Genomic DNA, 17,185 nt, shown 5'->3' with positions numbered 1-17,185 from the left:
TGAAAATAAACACGTCCAAACTTCAGTTCTAACTGAGCATATGTTGAATCACTAACCAACTTCCAGGCTACGTGTCAGGAGAATTAAATTGTTTCATTCCCACCCCAAACCTTCCTCCAAGAAAAAGTCTTTACTCAGAATTCTATGCCAGGATTGCTATGTTTAAATGATTGGCACAACAATATGTCCTTGCAAAACCACTGCAGTGGGACAGTGGTGGGTGACAATAAACTATATCACAATTTAAGCCAATTGTCCTTGAAATACAGATCACTTCTAAGGATTCTCTAAAATGCCCAGAGGAAAAAAAAATTAAATAAAATAAAATAAAATCTGGGTGGTCTGCTTCATTATTTCAATGATTTCAGTGATATTACTTTTTCCAATGGATACCGGAAATGACTTCTAGTGTCTTCTTGTGAGGATTCCAGTCCTGTAAGCACAGGAATATCTCAAGTAAATTCTGTGTATATTTCAATGAGAATACCTCTTTCCTTCTATTCTTCCGTATGGACTATTGTTTATTTGTTCGTTTAATACCAACAAAAAGTTATAAATTCATCATACATCTTCACTATCTGATGCTAACTATAGGCATAAGTATTGTAATTTGAATGTCATACATAGGGCTATTTACCCTTTTTTACCTTAAAAATAATCTCGCGGCTTTGCTCCATGTATCGGCTCATTTTCTTTAAATCTGACAATTTAATAGACATGCCACTTACAGATTAAAGAGCTTGTGTGTGTATTTCCTTGGGAAATGATACAAAGATAATTTTTCACATAACTTTTTGAAGAATCACAGAAGACTCATTTCTTTTAGAAAATTTTTCAGCATGTAATTAAATCCCACTGACATATTACTATTTATATTACAGAAGTTCATAGATGCACAGACCTAGCTACAGGATCTCATTGTGGTAGTTGCTGTTGAAACCCAACTCTTTCTTCACTCTCAAGATAAGTACTTTCTGGGCCGTGGCAGTGCAAAATACCCCATTCTTTTCAAGGTTGTCCTAGAAAGCTGAATTATGGCTGATTGTCTGGGAAAGATAAGCTTACAATTTGTTTCTCTTGTCTTCAGAAAGCTGACTCTAAAATAATTTAAGCTGGCAAACAAGTAATAACTTTTGGTCACCATCAGCATGAGCAAGATCTGAACTGATGACTTAGGTTGAAACGTGCTAAAGTCCACCATCAGCCACAATATAGTAAGCTGTACAGTGAGAAAAAATAAGATTTTCTGTTATGTGTGTAGTGCACTTTAAATGTGAAAGAGTCTTCCTAGCTGTGGCAGTAAGCAGCTTTGAGGTAATTGCTATTTTGTGTTTCAGTTCAGAGACGGACATTAAAATGAGTCATTGGCTTCTGCTTCTGTGTTCTGAGCTGGCCCCTTTGCATATACACTTTTATTGGTTTTATAGGAATGGTGTACTGGCACAGCTGCTTCCAGTACAATGGGATATGCAGCATAGAGAAAAAACATTCCCACATATTTTCCTGGTAAAAGTTTGGAGATTTTGTATACAATTTAAGCAATTAAATCCTATAATAGCTTTAACAGCAAAGTATACAAAATACTGTAGTTCCTTTAGTGATGACATAGGATACTTGGTGTTTACATTTGTACTTGTTTATTTGTCATTTTGATTAAGTGCATACTCTTTAAGGAGAAGTTTCTGAGGCTTGAGGATTTTTTTTTTTCCTTTTATATGTTTCTTTTCAACTTACTTTTGAAGTTTATGGCAGTCTTGGCCACTCACTTAGTCTGTCATGCATGTAAAGGGCATTAGCCCAAATTCTGCTGAGGGAATTCTCTGTGCTTCAGCTGCCTTTAATAGGATCACACTTTTAAAGAATAAGTCATATACTCAAACAAAAATTTAGCTAGAAAAATAAATTACATCAGCAGTGAAAAATCGTATGACTGAAACATCAATTCTAATTTAAAAGCATTTCTTCAGACAATGCAAAATGTAATTCTATTGCTGAAGTGAGGCAAGGCTGTTCTGGGACAAAACTAATATAGAAGTCTGACAAATATTGTTAATAATCCACTGATATGTATAACTGATGAGAATAGTGTTGACAGCACCATATTGCAAGAAAGAATCATAGCCTGATGGGAACATTACAACCCACTGGTAGAAACACGCAAGAGCCTCTAATACGGTTAGGGTTGCCTCCATAGCGATGGACCAGATTCTCAGGAGCTGACATCTTCATAAATCAGCAGCTCTGTGGTACCACAACAGGTCCCTGGTTTGACTAATATATGATTACAATCGAGGACTTCAGTGCAGCAGAAATCATACTAAGCAATAACCTATCCATGCCATTGACACTATGGAGGCCAGAGATAACAAAGGGAATTCAGTAGTCTGACTTCTATAGATCATAGCTATAAAATCCAACTAAATTCAAAAATCATTTAAGATCAAAAGACAACTGGTTTGTGTCTTAGAATTTTCAGTACTGCTCTTCTTGAAAGATGAAGGTGAATTGTTAATGACATCATAAATCTTGTTTCCTATACTATTAAACTTCTTATCATTAAGAATATTTGCCCACTTACAAATGGGTATCTGCAAAATGGACATGCACATATGGATCTCCTTGTATGAACTTCTGCCCCATTAACAACTTGTGTGCATATATAGTTACATATTTCCATTTTAAAAGCTGTAATTGAAGTGTAAATATTGTTGACTAATGTTGTTGGCTGTCAATATGCAGTTGTTACTGAAAATGTGACATATGTCACTTAATGAGAGCATTAGTGTGTTACTTATAATACAATTAAATAGGAGTATGGTGTTTAGTTTAACAGTTACTTGTGTATCGCGTACAGCTATAAATGTTGTATTGCTGTATTGCTTGATTTTTTGTTCCTTCGAGCTCAGGGTTGTTGTGGTTTAACCCAGCCGGCAGCTAAGCACCACACAGCCGTTCACTCACCCTTCCCCCTCCCTCTCTGGGATGGGGGAGAGAAACAAGGAAAATGGAGCCTGTGGGCTGAGGTAGAGACAGTTTATTAAGACGGGGAAAAAAATAAATAATAATAATAGTACTACTACTAATAGCGTGTATGAAATAAGTGATGCACAATGCAATTGCTCACCACCCGCTGACCGATGCCCATCCCATCCCCGAGCAGCCGGCCCCCCCACCCCGGCTAGCTATCCCTATATATTGTTTAGCATGATGCCATATGGTATGGAATCAAACTGGCCTTTGGCCAGTTTGGGTCAGCTGTCCTGGGTCTGTCCCCTCCCAGCTCCTGCTGCACCTCTAGCCTGCCCGCTGGCAGGACAGAGCGAGAAGCTGAAAAGTCCTTGGCTTAGTATAAGCACTGCTCTGCAATGATTAAAACATCAGTGTGTTATCAATGCTCTTCTCATCCTAATCCAAAACATAGCACCCTACCAGCTACTAGGAGGAAAATTAACTCTATCCTAGCTGTAACCAGGATGAGGGTGGAGCAATTATACTTATTGTTGTATGAATGTGTCTGATTACACTGTGATAGAATACATTCTTTTTGTGAGAACTTCACCTTTCTAACTCTCATGTACACAGGGTGAGATCTTATCCTCTTCCAGTTCTTCATTTAGAATGTGCTTTGTTAAATGGTATGTCTGTCTTATGCCCTCTGGAAATCTAAATTGTCATTTAAAATTAAACTTAACCTGTCAATTAGAAATGGTTTTATTTTCTTGTATGTAAATGAGGGCAGAGTTTGTTAACTTTTAATAAAGAATAATGAGTGAGTAGATCACTACATTATCAAATGAATAAGTGAAATAATTCTTGGAGTCTTATTGTATTTGTAGTTGACAGAGTATATCTTTGATGTCCTTATTTATGTAGGCTGGCACTTTATCTCAAAACTGGTGCCTTCATCATATATAGTAATTGACTTTTCCTTCATTAGTTAAACATGCATGACTTACACAGTCCTGTATGTGAGAGAGGGAATGGAAGATCCTTACTTAGCAGGCAGGAATACTCACATTCTTTGTTACAAATGGGAGATGTAGAGCCATGCTGATACTGTGGAAATACTATTGTGTAAGAGGAAATCCCTGACATATAGGATATGCTAGACATGGCTAGACATAGTATGTGTAAAGATTGGAAGGGACCCACTGCCACTGTGTCCTGCCGCAAATGATGAACCCCTGCTACAGCCTGCAACGTAGGGAGAACCATAAGCTTTTTGTGCAACTTACCACACTTGGTAAAAGATGATTATTTTTACATACTGCAGTTGCAAAGGGAAGTGTTTCTAATTGCAAGAAATGATCAGCTATTCCTGTAATATTCACTGTTTAGTCTACATAGGAGACACTCAGGAAAGGCTCCTAGCATTGCAACAGAAATGGCTTAAATCAGAGAAAAATCAAGCAATTATTTTGTAGCTTGTGTATTTGTAGCTTGTGTGTGCAGTTTTACATGATTTTATAAGAGAAGTTTGGACAACTGGACATTTTAGCACATAGTTCTCGAACAAAAGACCTTGTTATTCACTGTCAAACAAGAGGACATGTATATTCAGAACTTTGCCAGTAATGCTTGTCATAGAATCATGGAACTTTAGAAAATTAGTCAGAAGACCTCTGGATATCGTCTAATCCAAATCAAAGCAGGCTCAACTTCAATATCTGCATCATTGTCTGATTAAGTTTTTAACATCTCCAGTTATGGTGATTCCACAGCCCCCTTGGGCACCTGCTTCACTGTCCTCATGGTAATAATAATAATAATAATAATAATAATAATAATAATAATAATAAAAATGTTTCCTGATGTCTAACTAGAACCTTCCCATATTGCAGCTGCTGTTCATTGCCTCTTGTCCCGTCCCCATGTACCTCTGAAAACAGTCTGGTTCCATCTGCTCTATGCAAGTCTATACAAGTCCATAGCAATCACAACAACTTTGAAACAGTTTTAGTGCCTATGATTATGACAGGCATTGTAGTCTTCACACTATAGATTCTGAGATTCAGCCACTACTATAGTAAGTCATGTATTTCTAATGTACTGTTCTTGGTCCTTTACTATAAAGATGTTGTTAATCTTTCCAATCCCAGCTCTGGATATCTCAAAGGATGGTGTGCTGCCATATTTTTCTCAAAAGAAAAACATAGACGTGTTTCACACAGCAGTAAAATTATCAATTGTTTTATGAATGTCACTGCTAGATTAGAAAAGCTTGCCTTTCAACTCTGTTCTCTGCCCACAGAAAGAAGAAATCTGACCCTGTTTTTATTTAGTCCATTTTATTTTTTATTTTTTAAACTATGTATTATTTCTCTACTTTCTTGAATTTTTGACTGAGCTGCAAAGTGTGAGAGTTGCTATCTTTTTCTTTGGGCAGTAAAAGTACATCCGTAGAAGAAACAGAAAATACGATCTACAAAATCTTTACATGGTAACATTTTAACTATCATATAAATATTTGTGCTTCATTGCCTACTCTGAATCTCAGTTAAAAATAAAAGAATCAAGTATAATTTATTTTAGGTGAGGCTGTTTTTAAAATTGTCAGGAATCAGTATCATCTTTCTGTTACCAGCTTTTGCACATTTAATGAGCTGTGGATGCAAAACTTAAAAGGAGCATATGATGTATATCAAAAAACTTGTAATAATTTAATTTACAAAATATTTACTTACCAACAGTACAGATCATTGTGGTGAACAGATATCTGTACTAGTAATTAAATATAGTGCAGAGAAGCTAACAAAGATCAGGAGGTTTCAAAACAGGGTTCCTAAATGTTGTTTGGCTGGAATTCCTGGCAGAGGAGACACCATGATCAGGCAGGTGGTTTTCCCAGGGCGAGGCTCATCCCCTGCACTCCGAGTGTGCTGACCCCTGCGATTTCCCCAAATGCGGGAAACTCGACTGCATAATTTGTGATTCTGTGATTCCTGTAGGAACATTCTGAAGTCAGGAACCTTACTATTGAAGAAGAAGGTGGTCCTCTGCACTGCAAGAGATAGGTGTGCAGTAGAGAATAAAAAATATACCTCTCATGCCCATCATTTTTCTTTCCTCCACATGAACCATAGAAGTTGTTCTAGCAAAGGAGGTTAGACAAAACTGTGATAGCCAGTACAGCAGAAAAACTAATTTTCAGGGTCCTTCCATGAGAAAGATCTAGCTACAGTGCTTACACTCTCTTTACCAACACATCAGCTTTTTCTGGACTGAGTTCTTCAACTACTTTCCAGCGTCCAGTCTTTGTATGGAAGATCCCATTGCCTGGAGCAGGAGTAACACAAGTAGCAGGAGTAAACAAGTAGCAGGAGTATAAATGCTTCAGCATTTATAAGGATTAAAAACTATGAATCCTGTTCTCTCATCATCATTCAGTAGTCCGATGACATCAGAACCTGGTGACCTGGAACAGAATAGCACAGGAGCAGAGGAACAAAAAAGTATATTATCCTGGAAGTTTAATGCGTATTGAGCATCTTTCCCCTTTTGTTCTTGTGTTTCTGAGGCAGCCTAACACTAGATATTCTCAGTTATCCTCTGGAGTTGTATTTACTCCAGAATCTAAAAAGACCAGATTCTAATTTAAAGTAGTGGCCCACGTATGGCCATCACATATCAAGCATATTACTAGGTATTAAAAATCTCTAGCCACTTCAAGCAATTCCTGGATAAGTAGCTCTAGTATTTGGAATAAATTATATATAATCCACCTCAAGTCATCCTCTCCCCTTTAAGTGGATAACAAAAGCTTTTTATGGCAACCAGCAGGTAGAATATATTATATGCATTTGTAACATTAGATGTTTTACTATTGGTTTAGAAGAAAAATGCTATGAATGGTGGAGTTCACCTGAAAAGAGTGCTACTCTTACAACACTTACTTTGAACACTAGATCTGATTCTCATATAAAATATTTTAATACATTAGCATAGGAATCCAAGGTAGAAGCAATGAAACTTTTGCTTTTACTGCTGTCATATATCTGATCTTACCGTTGTTTTGCTAAATTAGTCCTGCTTCATTTGTTGAATGCCCTTCATATGAATCAGGGCAATCTTACCATGTAATTTCCTTGTTTCAAAGTCCCACCTCAACAACACCCTTTGAACTGAAGATTTATGTGTGCCAATACTGACATGTTTTTCCTCATCCTGCTTACATAAGTATTTCATCAGGTGGCATATTGCTCATAGCCAAACAAAGAGTTGGCACGTGCACTTCCCCTGTAGAGGCTTTGCTGTTCACGCAAAGAACATCTGTCTAGTTGACCATGTTCATAGGAGGTTACTGAAAGACAAGAAAGAGAAGCAAACTGTTTTTAATTCTTGTATCTGGACTACATCTCATAATGGAAGCAAATGCTGTTCCAAGCGAACTATGCTCATAGGCCAGTGACTCTCATCTGTGACATGTCATGTGCTTGTAAGCTGTAACACATGTAAACCTCAACTATTCCCCTCCAGCAGGATCTCCATATGACATTTCTTTTTTTTTGGTTTTGTTTTGCACACTATTCAAACATAGCCCTATTTTCTCAATTTGAGCAAACAGTAACCAACACAAAAGCCAGTTTCTCAACTCTTTCAGACCCTGCTATCCATTTCAGAGGACTGTTAACTTTTTTCAAAGGAAAACAAACAAGCAAACAACAACAACAACAAAAAACACACGCTGAACACAGGCAAATTTATACTTAAAAATAATACTTGATTAAATTTGGCTGAAACTTTTCAAAGCTTTGCAAAGTGATATTCTGTGGAAGTGAATGAATAAAACAGAGGCAGCTATAATGAATAGCCCATTGATTTCCCTTAGAATGTTTATATGAGTCATTATGCCCTTTTACAGGTACCTCTGTACCTAAGGGTTTTAAAGACTGTATACATCTACCAAGTGTTCTGGTCTGCATCAGCTGTTATTAAATTTATCTTAAATTTATTTGAGAAGCACAGAAAGATCTCTACAGTGCATAACTATTTCCGATTTTAAATTCTGTAATAAACAAGCCAGCATTTTCATGAACAGTGTCCTTGAAATGTCCACTGAAAAGGGAAATATTCTTTAATATTTCATATTACACACATCGCTGTTAGGCAGGTGATTTATGGTTTTCTGGTTTTGCCAATTCACAAGCACACAGACAAAGAATACCATTTTGATCACCTTACCATGGTTAGCTTTAATTACAGCCTTCGTCACGAGGTAGTCTTTAGGCATATTAATATCTATTTATCTACTGGGCATACTGTAAGTATCAGAGGACATTGTTCCCTGGTTTGCATAAAGAGGCTTTGGAGGTGTCTGCTGGCTTTGTATGGAAGAGCAAGAATCTTCTTGGGCACTTAAAACACTACAAACCTCTCACACTGTCACTTTTGGCAATATTTGTCACTGATTACACAACAACTGGATAAGAAATAACTTGCAGATCATTTATTGGCATATGCGAGGGCAGCGTGTGGTTTGCAGGAATATGGTTTGGATCTTCTACATGAAGAACTTACTTAAAGAATCTCTATTATATAGATATTTCTAGCGCATGCAAAATAAAAAGCAAGAGACTCAATAAAAGAAAAAATATTTTGGATTAGTTGCCTAAGATGTACGAAGTGTTCCCTCCTCTTTAGGTAGCCCTGCTCACACCCTAGCGCAGCAAAGCACGACTCCCACCTTTTCATTCAGCGGTTAATTTTTACCTAGTGTCGTTGTCCAAAATAATCATATATTTATATATTATATATTTATTATATATATAGATATATTTTGAAGAGGGACGTTGATGGTTGTGGTGTATATGTGTGTGTATATATATATATATACACATGTGTATATATGGTATATATATGTGTGTGTAGATATATATATATAAGCTAGCTAAACGCACTACCCTCGTATCTGAGGGGTTTCTCTGGAAAAGTTCCGTGCCACCGTCCTTCTTCCACCTTCTCGGCGGCAGCAAAGGCTCCCCGTCCCTCCTCCCACTCACAGCTCCCCCCTCACGGCCACGGCCACGCGGGGCGACCTGAGGTGAGGCGGCGGCGGCCGCCGCTGGGCGCTGCCCCCCGCCCGCCCGCCCGCCGCCACGGGAGGCAGCGGCCGTTGCCCGCCGGCGGCCGGTAGGGGGCGCCCGCGCTTCACCGTGCGGCGCTTCGCCGCCGGCCCGCCAACGGCTGCCCAACGGCCGCCCAACCGCCGCCTCGTGCCGTGCCGCGGGGGTCCCCTCGGTGCCTGCCCGGCGGGACTCGCCCCTGCCCGGGGGCTCTGCCGCCAGCGGGCGGTGCTGCGGGGCGGGAGGGGAGGGTGCGAGGCAGCGGCGCAGGGGCGTGGGAAGGGGCACGGGGAGCGAGGGCAGGCGCGTGAGGGGAGGGGTGTGAGGGACGGGGCGCTCGGCGGTGCCCCTCAGGCGGCTGAGCGGCCCCGCGTGGCGTTATTCAGCACCCAGCCCGGGGCTGCCTGGCCGGCGTGCCGGGGAGTGAGGGAGGCGCGGAGCAGCCCCAGCCGCTCGCCCGCGATCGCGGAGCCCGTGCCCGGTGCCCGGTGCCCGCCCGCCGCCGCCGCCGCCGCGTGGGTGCGGGGCGCAGCGCGTTAGTCCCCACCCCGCAGCCTCCCCTCGGCAGGCAGCCGCGGGAGCCGCCGCGCTCATTCTCCTCCCTCTCTCTCTCTCCCTCTCCCTCTCCCCGCCAGCCCGGGGTGTCCGCGACGGCGGGAGGCGGAGGCGGCGGCAGGGGAGAGGCTGAGGCGAGGCTGAGGCGGTCGCCGGGCTGCCGGGGCCGCCCGGGAGGTCCCCCACGCCCCCAGCCGCACGCACCCCGCTGCCACAGCGGCAGCAGCGGCTCCCCGGCGGAGTTGCTGCCCTCCGGCTGTGCCCGCTCGGGTTCCCAGCGAGGAGGGAGGTGCAGGGGGGAGAGGCGGCTTGCCTCGCAGGGGATGCTGAGAAAGCCGGTCCCTCCTGTAGCACATTGCCTAGGCGTTCCTATTATGGAAGTTAAGTGAGAAACTCCGCAGCTTGAACTGATTTGGGGGAGAGAGAGAGAGAGAGAGAGAAAGGAAAAGGGGTAGGGGGAGGGAGAGAGGCAAGCAAAATAGCCGAACCGAGCCAATGGTTTTCCTGCAAAGTGCCGGGAAGTTTGCGGAACACTTTCTAGGAATCAGGTCCTCTCTCAGAGCCTCTCCCTGTCCTCAGAAGAAAGAGCTGGCGTTTGGATTGCCATGGATCCTAAAGAGGGGCTTAGACACACCTGAATAATTCCCCTGCTCGGGCTGGATTGGGGGGAGTTGAGGAAGGAGCGTGTGTGCAAAGCAGAAGCCTTCGGAGCTCGCTCCCTGCTCTAATCTGTATGGATCTAAAAGTGGCACACTCAAGACCTTTCCATCTGCAGCTTTTCGCTTCCAGGCTTCCCTTTCCGCTCTAAGTAGCTGCTAGGAAACTGAAAACTTTTGGACCCTGCGTCTCGCTGGCTTTGGATACTTTTTTTTTTTTTTTTCTTCTTTTCTTTGGATCTCTGTGGAATTGGTCTCGCAAACGATCGGGATTGCTTTTAATATGTCAAAATGGGTCTGCTGACGCCACTCCTGCTCGTTGGATTTGCATTTTTTCAAGTCTATGGTAAGTTGGCTTGTTTTAGCTATGCCCTTCTGTGCAGAATTCCCCTTCATCTGAAGCTGATTTGGGACAGCACATGGACAGCATTATGAGCTTTAGCGTTACAGAGCCTTAACTTTGTTTCTGGTATAAAAATGGCATTTGGGGGCGGGAGGGAGGGTGCGGGGGGATGGAGAATATGTTTCCAATAAGCAGCCCTTCCCATCTGCTAACTCAATGGAAAAGTAGCGTAGGAATGGTAGAATATCGGCTTGAGGAAGCGGGGAAGGGGAGAAATCCCCGTGCTAAATCCCCTATTTCGCGGTGCTGGTGGTGGTAGGGAAGCGGGGAGGAGAGCGGCGAGGCAGGGAGCCGCTGTACCTGGCGTTACTTTGCCTCCTCCTATTGTTAAACTTTCCAGCGGGAGAGCCAGCTGATGAAATAAATCGGCTAGCTGTGCTTCCGCTCCAGGTGAGGCGAATTGGCCACTTTCCAGAGTCCCTAAACGCCTCCTTTGGCACGGCACGACGCTGCCCCCATGCCCCGCGGGGTCGGGCAGGTGCGGCCGGGGGGGGTCTCCCCGACACCACACGCCCCCCCCGGCCTTAATCTGCCCCCCGACATCGTGTCCTTCCCCCCTCCGCTATGGGCTGCCCCCAGAGAGCGTGGCCGTGAGGGGTAGGAGCGCTAGGGGGAAAGGCGTTGTTGTGCTGGGTTTTCTTATTTATTTTTGTTTTATTTTTTATTCTGGTATCTGTTTCCCTCCTCTTTTGGGTTGGCTCTGCCATGCTCCTGGCAGTTTTCAAGTTCAAGGAGTGGCTGAGGAGGGGATATAAAGGAGCATTTTAGGGGAGGCACGCTTTGGTAGGGCGGAAACTTCAGCGCAAGGGTAAATTCTCTCTGGGAGTGGGGGCTGGCGCTGTTCTGCAGCATCGGCGTTAAATGCATTACTGTAGCTCAAGCACACAAGTAGAAAGCAAGCATCTGCGCGGTCCTACATGTGCGTGTGCTGGGATCAAATGTTTGGCAGCCCTCCTACCACCGAGCATTTGCATCTCTAAGCAGTCTGTCAGGCTGCGGGTGAGTTTAGGCTCTGGGACCCCGGCTATTTCTGCCGGTGAGAGAAAACTTTGTTCCAGGAAGCTACTGCTTGCAGCACTGACCGTGTCAGCCCTTAAGCGAGGGCTCTAGGATTATCGTTTGCAGTTACAGGCGGCTTTGGGTAGTTCTGCCCCTCCTATCATCTCCCCCCACCCCCAGCAAGTAGAGAGGCAAAAGAGCTGAGAAGGGAGAGACACTGAAGTGGTGCTTTACACTGCTGGCATAATAAACTATGCAGTTTAACCTTTGGTTTGGTCTACCGATAGGAAAATGGGTTTTGCCTAATGTATGTACATGCTAAGCAGAAGGAGGTCCAAACTGTGAAAGAGTATAGTAGAACATTTGCATCTGTCAGCATGGTCATGGTTTTATGGGTATTCTTTTTTTACCCTACTGTAGCATATTTTGATTCACAACTTTAAGGCCACCCCTCTCAGAGGTACCTTTGTATACAAACTGAAAACATCAGGCTATAGAAATGTAATTATTAGTAAGCGTTTAAAATTATACATAGCTAGAAGGAAGACAATTAAAGTGCTCAGTGGAAGTGACAGAGAGAATCAGAGGAGCTTGGTGTTACAGAATGTAATTAATGTACCAGGCTGTTTGGAGATACATGAAACAAATGCAATTAACCAGCTTGCTGGAACGACAGAGCAAGACATAATTTATTCTGGTTTTGTCACGGGGAGCACAAGTAGAACCTTTGTTCTGTTTTAGCCTTATAGGACGAGGGTGGGGGTGTGAATGAAGCACGTAGCTAGTGTGTAGCCGGACCGTTGCAGGGGAAAAAATGCCATGAAACTGCCCAGAATACAAACTCCCCTTTCCTGGGGAGAGGTTTCAGAGACTGTATCAGGTTTGCATGTTAACAACTCTTTAAAATAAATAAATAAAATAAAAATACATTAAAAAAAAAAAAAAACACGACTGTGTGGATAGCATATCATGACAAAGTACAGTCAAGCTGTCATTGTATAAGTGACTAACAAGTAGCTTTGGAGAAATACTGGCATGCAAGCTTGGCATAAAATACTTTTGTCCCTTTGGAAGCATAGTAATTGTGATTATACCTTTGGGTGACATATACCACCGGTTGCTTTGAAAAGATATATATCAACATTAGCACTATTTATAATACTTGAAGGAAAAAGGCAAACCCCAATTGACCACTAATTTAATAAGTCCTTGATTGGTTTTCTGTCTTTTAAAGATACCTCCTAATGCATTTCTGTTTTTGAGGGTGGTTTTGTTGGTTTTTTTTTTTTTTTTTGGTGTGGTGTGGTTTTCTTATTTATTTTGCTCTCTTGGTATGAGGTCCAGAGAAAGACATCACCATCTGATGCATGATAGCCATAATTTTCTCTGTGAGATTAACTTTGTTTAGTGACTTTAAAATGGTATTGCACAGTGGTGTAGATCAACATCGTAATTTTTTTCATCTGTGTTATTTTCTCTGTCCATGCTTCTATGACACCTGAAAATTGCAGAGCTCAATGGAAATGGCAGAAAGCATGTGGCATATATATGTTTTTACTGTGCTTTTGATTTTCTTGTAGCCCTGCCCATATTCTTGCAGTCTGTTCAGGGAATAGCTGCAATTGTCTCTTCTTTTTTCTTTAGCTACCAATGTTGGTTACAGTTCTTTTTAAATAAGTAACTAAATAAAATATTGGACACTGTACCATAAAATCAAATGCTAGATGTTAGAGTTAAAATAGTTAATTACATATTTTTTCATAGGGGTCAGTTGACTTTCATTGTTGTGTGTTTTGTTGTGTTTTTTTTTTTTTTTTTTGAGTCTTTCTTCCAATCATTAGTAAAGACTGCAAGAAAGAATATTAATAGAAAAGTTCCCAGCTACTGTGAACACTGGCATGTGGACATTACTATGGAAAATAGATGGAATGGGCCAAATTCAGCCCTGGTAGGACTTGCAGTGCTTTCAGTGAACATGGCAACCTTTTATGTCAGGGCTGGGTATTTAGGCTGGCTGGCTCTTGAAAACTGCAAATGTGGTAATCTTGTATGTGATTGTGTTAAATTTATGCAAGAAACATTTTGTAAAAGCAGCCTTTTGTCTTCATATTAATATTTTTCAAAAAGCTCTTATTTTCTTAATGAAAAGTATGGAAAATGGTGGATCAAGCATTTTATCTTACGTTTCCTATTTCTTTTATTTTTTTATTTTTTTTTTTAATTTGTTTGATTTCTTCCACTGGTGAGGTACATATCTGTGGCCTTCTGCAGATCTCAGTTGCCCATCAGAGAACATGGCTTACATACAAAGCTGGAGTATATTCTTCTGGTGTGTACTTGAGCTGACAGGGTCTTGATCTCTCATGTTGAGTTTTGCTGTTGATGGATAACCTTTGCTTCTGTGGAATGTGTGCATTTTAATACCTTAAGAGTAAAAGTCTGTAGAGATGGAGATTTTATGTTTCTGTTTCCTTTAACTTCTTCCCTAGGACCCAATTCTGCAGAGCATTTAGGTGCGTGCCGCTGTTGCTTACACAGAAACTCAGTGAAGTTGATGGGAATTTAAACATGTGTTCCAAGTTAATCATATGCTTGAAAACTTTGCTGAGTAGGGAGGAATTTATGCCCATGATGAAAAGTTCTGCTGAATTAGTCTTAATGTTGTGCTTGCCTTACTTCCTTTCTCCTAGGTTGTAATTGCAACAGCATATATTTATGTGCAAAAGATAGGCAAAGAGAAAATGCTGTCATAGCACTTCCAGAGATGGATATGTTTGAAAAGTAATTTGATAGTCCAAGTAATTTGTTTTGTTCATTTGCTAATTTGGTACACTGCAAAAGGTCTGATATCCCGCAGTTCTTTTAGAAAAGACAGAATATCTTTTGTTGTTGTTGTTGTTGTTTGTTTTTTTAAAAAATAAAAATAAAACTTTTCAGTGAATTCAACTTAGTACAATAGTCCTTCCATTAGTAGCTTTCTGGAATGATGAGGTTGATGTTGCTTGTGGAAAACATGTTGCAAAGTGAGCTAATTATAGCAATGTGAGACAAAGGTATACAGTCTTAAAAGTAGACAAAAGGATGTCAGTATATTTTAAGGACGCATAAAAAGCATCAAGCGCATGCACTAAAAAATTCATTGAGAGAAAATGGAAGCATTGGCTAGTCTGTCCGGTCAACTCCTTTTCCAGGAGTTGCCTTTTTATAGCAATGCTATGTAGAGTCATTGCACTAACCTCAAAACCTGCTCTGTCCACTGCTGAACCATTTAGTGAAAATTACTAAAGAGTATGCAATGGCTTTTTAGCCATTTGCTACCCTTGAATTGCTATTCAAATATTGATCTCAGCTAAATAGATTGCTAACAGGTTCTGTACATTCTGTTTCAGCCACCTAGGAGGAACACTGCTGTCAGGCTTTATCTGTTATCTCAGCTGGCATGGCAGAGGTTGCTCTTCCTTGTGGCTGCCATCTGGCTCACCACCTATGGTAACAACCTTGCAGAGGATACTTAGTAATCACGTTGATGCTGTTTCTTGCCAACAGGCTAGGTTACTGGTTCTCATTTCTAAATTTCTCATGGAATCTCTGTTTTGTGTGCAGAAGAAAGTATGTATTCCACTCTTCCCAAGTAAATATTTATTTATTTCATTTCAGACTGAGCAGGTATTTCCTATGTGTAAGTACAGATTTTTTATTTTTATTTTTACAGAAGGTTTATTGCTTTACCCAAGTCTTCTCACGTGTTCATTTTTCAAGCATGCATTCCATATACATTTGGAAAATTCCTTTAAATTTTGGTACAGAGGACCATACAGAATCTAACAATACAGAATTGCTATTTCAGCAGTAGTGCTGAGGCTACCTTTTATACAGGACTATTCATGTGGATTGTTACTAATGAGATCTTTGCAAAACAATTGCACATAAGGAAGGATTTGTGGACGTAGATTTTAGTTTCATCATCTTTACTCTCTGACCTAGCTTGTACTCTACAACAGAAATGGTAGACTTTCTGCCCTTGAAGTTATACATCCAGAGGTAAGAATGCGTTGTCAATGCTGTCCTCATCTCCAACCCTTTCCTTAACAAAATAAGTATTGACCACTGGTGATTAATAGTTTTCATTATTGTTTTAGATAATTAAACAATGCCTTGTTAATTTAGGACCTGATTCTGTACCACTGAAATCTATAACAATTTTTGTATTCAGCCCTCCATGAGAAAGACCTTTGAGAACAGGCGATATCTTGAGTTATTATAGGACATGCATCTTAAATCATTATTTCATTTTCATAAATGCAAGTTTGTTGCAAGATAAAATTGGCTTGTTCCTGCATCCTTCTGTGGAGATAGCTACAACAAATAGAGGGTACAAGTGCATGTTGCTGCTTCAGTCCTACCTACTCCTTACTTCTATAGTGCTCTCCTTACTAGTGCAGAGTATCCCTTCCTAATCAGAAGTCTGCTGCTTGTGCTGGGTTTTGGATGTAATGATGTGAATTCTTAATATTTTCCAAGCCAAATGCTCATGAAGTAAAAAATGGCTTTTTAATTCCATCTCTGCAGCTTATCTTGGCTTTGCTGCCATGGAAGAGAGCCAAGATGTGCTCTTAATTTTATTAAAATAATATCCTTCATAAATAAATACATGAGCAACAATACACAAGCTAACTAGTAGTACCCATGTAATAACCTGCTGGTACGTTCATTGAGCTGCTGTGCTCTAGTAGGCAAACCTAATTGAGATTCATCTTTGTATTATGGACAATTGTGATGTGAAGATGCTAATTTAAACTATATTTTGGCAGAAGTTCCTTGTGTATGTGTGTTGAATTTGCAGTCTTCACTACTCCTCCCCAGCTATTTTTTCAGCTAAGCAAATTGTCTGTAAACTCACTAAATAATGCAGCTCTCCGCAAGTTATCACATCAGATTAACAGGGCTCTGAGCTAACTTTCTGGTTACAGCCTAGGTTGACTTGCAAACATCCTTTCCCGTGCTTAATTTCTTCCTGAGCTTTAGTTGCACAGCAGAACCCTATGTTAGTGAAAACCACATAGCTTCATTCTGCATAATGTTAAAAATTACTTGTTTGTTTTGCTTTGTTTCCTGGTGGAAGTATCACCTTTGGCTTGCTGATAACTGAAGGCCACAAATCTTTTGGTGACTCCAGTGTATACTTGAAAATCAATTGAGATGGGTTGCTTCCAGGTCCCATTGCAAATTCTGTATGCCATTTATCTGTCCTGGTTGTGGAGATAATTATTTGGCTCTAACTACCTGCGTGAATGATGACTGGAAGAAAACAGAGCATTTTCAGATTAATTCCTCATCATATCAAGTGCTCACTGCAAGAGCAACCTTGATGGTTTGTTTTGCTGAATTACCCTTCTTGTCAGTGCATCTTCATTGTACTTCAGTCCAGCTACAGTAAGAGACTGCGGCCTGCGTTTGTACAGCTTTATACTTGGTTATAATTTACTTTTTCTTTCATTGCTTTTCCTCAG

General features: G+C 41.1%; 1 protein-coding gene and 1 non-coding gene across 11 annotated transcripts in view; both read left to right on the top strand.

The window, feature by feature from the left end:
• ROBO2 (roundabout guidance receptor 2) overlaps positions 1–17,185 on the top strand; it is a 1,102,980-nt gene that overhangs the window by 628,908 nt on the left and 456,887 nt on the right. Inside the window, exon 1 of one of the 10 annotated variants that reach the window (XM_032182840.1) lies at positions 9,870–10,619. The exons of the other annotated variants lie outside the window; for them this stretch is intronic. Coding sequence (XP_032038731.1) covers positions 10,565–10,619 — 55 coding nt within the window. The 5' untranslated portion in view covers positions 9,870–10,564. Of the gene's footprint in view, positions 1–9,869; positions 10,620–17,185 lie in introns of those variants that run through there. 10 annotated transcript variants of the gene reach the window in all.
• Positions 5,800–5,955, top strand: LOC116485234. Its single transcript, XR_004252834.1, has one exon. It is a non-coding gene; the product is annotated as a U1 spliceosomal RNA (small nuclear RNA).

The sequence above is a fragment of the Aythya fuligula genome, chromosome 1 (genome assembly GCF_009819795.1).
Source record: "Aythya fuligula isolate bAytFul2 chromosome 1, bAytFul2.pri, whole genome shotgun sequence".
Taxonomy (NCBI): Eukaryota; Metazoa; Chordata; class Aves; order Anseriformes; family Anatidae; genus Aythya; species Aythya fuligula.
The sequence above is the reverse complement of the archived record's forward strand: the minus strand, read 5'-3'. Positions and strand labels throughout refer to the sequence as shown.